This window comes from Trachymyrmex cornetzi, unplaced genomic scaffold (genome assembly GCF_001594075.2).
Source record: "Trachymyrmex cornetzi isolate Tcor2-1 unplaced genomic scaffold, Tcor1.1 scaffold2489, whole genome shotgun sequence".
Classification (NCBI taxonomy): Eukaryota; Metazoa; Arthropoda; class Insecta; order Hymenoptera; family Formicidae; genus Trachymyrmex; species Trachymyrmex cornetzi.
The window spans coordinates 5,091-7,967 of record NW_017297154.1 but is presented as its reverse complement, the minus strand read 5'-3'; the positions used below and the strand labels follow the sequence as shown (position 1 = coordinate 7,967).

The following is a 2,877-nucleotide window of genomic DNA, read 5'->3' as shown; positions in this document are numbered from 1 at the left end:
GCACGATATGACAGAGCTACCAAAAGATGCAAGAACTCTATTAAAAACTCCTTTATCCACCGATATTATTGAAATGGGAACAGGGAAATTTTGGTATAATGGAATTAAATCAAATTTATTATCAACTCTTTCGATTTGTGATATTTCCCAACCACTGACAATATCGTTAGTATTTAATATCGACGGCATGTCACCGTTTAATAGTTCTCAGCATCAATTCTGGCCAATTTCTTTTATCATCAAAAACATGTCTCATATACAACCAATGGTTGCAGCGATTTATTATGGTGATAGCAAACCGCCTCTCCAATTATTTTTTAAGCAATTTATTGAAGAATTGAAGGAAATTTGCAGAGAGGGCTTGCAAATCGGTAGACATGAAGTAAATGTCAAGATAGAATGCTTCGTTTGTGATACGCAAGCTAGAAGTTTTATTAAAGGTACATTTTATTACAAGAACTAAGTTGTTAAATATTGATTCTATTTTTTTTTAAATTCTGAATTTTATTATTGAATGTTCATATTATTAGATGATGTAAAACATATTTATTAAAAAAATCAGTTCTTATTATGTACAATATTAGAATCAAAGTTTTATTTGTATTTTTAACACAATTATTTAACGTAACTTGAGGGAACTGCTCTGAAATGTTTCATCATAGTTACTTTAATTTAAACATGCTTTAATTCAAACATTTTCAATTGCATTATGTGGTAAATTATAGGCACTCCTGGTTCAAATGCTGAATATGGAAGTTGTATAAAATGTACTGTAGTAGGAGATTGGGATAAAAAAGGAAGGCATATGAGTTATCCTAAAATTGATTGCCCTCGCAGAACCAATGAGAGCTTTCGCAGTAAAATAGATGAAGATCATCATAAAGAAGATACTCCTCTAACGGAGTTAGATATTGACATGGTAGAAGATTTCGTAATTGCAGATTCCCTCCATTTATTTGATTTAGGTATATTTTGATATTAGGACTTCACATATTAGTATATTTTCTATTTTAATATTATACAATTCCGCGCAGGGCTTACACGCAGATGCTTATACGGATGGCGCGAGGGTAGTTACAATTTCCGTACGAAATGGTCAAAAGCACAAGCGGATTCAATATCAGAAATGCTACAAACTTGTAATGCAACTAAACCAAATGATATTCATCGACAAATAAGAACTTTAAAATTCTTAAAATTCTGGAAAGGTTCTGAGTACCGAACATTTGGACTCTATCTTGGTCCAGTAATTTTGAAAGATTTTTTGCCGTCAGACGTATACGAACATTTTTTAACACTTAACGCTGTTCTCACTATTCTTTCATGTAATTACTATTCGCAGTATTTAGATATTGCTGAACGATTATTAAATAATTATATCGAAACCTTCATTGACATTTATGGAATTGATTCCATTAGTAGCAACGTACATAATTTATGTCATGTAGTTGATGACATTAGAAAGTTTGGGCCTCTCCCAGGAATAAGTTCCTATCCATTTGAAAGTTGCCTTGGACACTTAAAATCTTTAATTCGAAGTGGTAATTTGCCACTAAGTCAGATAAGCAGAAGAGTTCTAGAGTTATCGAAATTAAATTTGAAACGTGAGGATGACTCTGGCATCTTTTTGAAAAATAAGATTATCCACGAAAATCATGAAGTGTCAATGTGTTCAGGTGTTTACAAGACACTGCATTTGTCTAAGAATTTTATTTTATCAAATGACGATAAAAATAAGTACTTTATGACCAAAAATAATGATATCGTTTCTATGATAAATGCTACTGTGTTTAAAAAGAAAATTCATGTATTCGGTGCGTGTTTACAAAATATATATGACTTTTTTGTCAAACCTTTTGCTTCGTCTCGTCTTAATATATACGCATCAAAAGGAAAGCAGATAAATACTATAAACGGAAATAAATATATATGTGATTTAGAAGCTCCAAAATTATATTCTTTTAACGATATAAAGTGTAAATTATTTTGTATACAATATTACTCTGAGTTTGTTTTTTTTTCCGTTAATACATACCCTAAATACATAAAATTACATGTAATAATTCATGTAGAATATATTGTATTTAAAAAAAGTATATTGTATATAATATATACAAACTGATTTTGTTTACATAGTAATATTATGAGTTTCATCTTTTTCCACTTCTTCTACTTCTTTATTGTTAACTTCTGGCTCATTATTATAAATAGTATCAACTAATTGCACGTTATTATTGATATTTTTTTCTTTTTTCTTTTCAACGGCTGCATTTATTTGTTTGGCATGTTTCAAAACGTGATTTTTGAACAATTTTTCATTTTTCGAAACATTCCAACGTGAATCAGCCATAGCAGTTAAATCATTTATTAATGACAAAATTCCGTCACACAATTGAAAACATTCTTTTTTCTCAATACCAGTAGTTCTCGATACACCAGTCCAGGAGAAGAGAGTCAGAACGTATTTCGAAAAAAAAATAGCGACTATATTTTTGCCACGTTCTTTCCCTCTTCGTTTCCTTCTGTTCCACCAATTGTCTTATATATGTCAATCTGAAAATAAGATGTTTTTAAAAAATTATCAATAATAAATGCTAATTATTCATAAATATATTTAAAACTATTATTTCTGTCATTTTATTTAAAAGCCAATAACAGTAATTTTTATTTACAATACACATATAATTACAATTATAATTGATATGATATAATCTACTTCATACGAGCGGAAAAAACGCACTACGAATTATAAAAATAAAAACTTACCAAATACATTCTATATTCTTTATTAGTTAAAATTTCCTTGTTAAAATTTAGTACATCTGATACTGTATTTAATGGAAATATAAATTTTTGCGCAAATAAATTGAGAGGCTC

General features: G+C 29.1%; 1 protein-coding gene across 1 annotated transcript; it reads left to right on the top strand.

Annotated features, from left to right (window-relative positions):
• The first annotated feature begins 218 nt into the window (after positions 1 to 218).
• On the top strand, positions 219 to 1,900 carry LOC108761502 (uncharacterized). The gene is made up of 3 exons (XM_018508101.1): positions 219 to 440; positions 726 to 919; positions 1,035 to 1,900. Exons 1-3 carry the CDS (start codon positions 248 to 250, stop codon positions 1,176 to 1,178), a joined length of 531 nt encoding a protein of 176 aa, XP_018363603.1. The 5' UTR covers positions 219 to 247; the 3' UTR covers positions 1,179 to 1,900.
• Positions 1,901 to 2,877: the final 977 nt, after the last annotated feature.

What these genes read in the sequence shown, in the direction of transcription:
- LOC108761502 (XM_018508101.1), top strand. Translation starts at nt 248, where the DNA reads ATGTCTCATATACAACCAATGGTTGCAGCGATTTATTATGGTGATAGC. An exon ending in AGCTAGAAGTTTTATTAAAG is followed by an intron (nt 441 to 725) that starts GTACATTTTATT and finishes GGTAAATTATAG; the next exon opens with GCACTCCTGGTTCAAATGCT. An exon ending in CGGAGTTAGATATTGACATG is followed by an intron (nt 920 to 1,034) that starts GTAGAAGATTTC and finishes AATTCCGCGCAG; the next exon opens with GGCTTACACGCAGATGCTTA.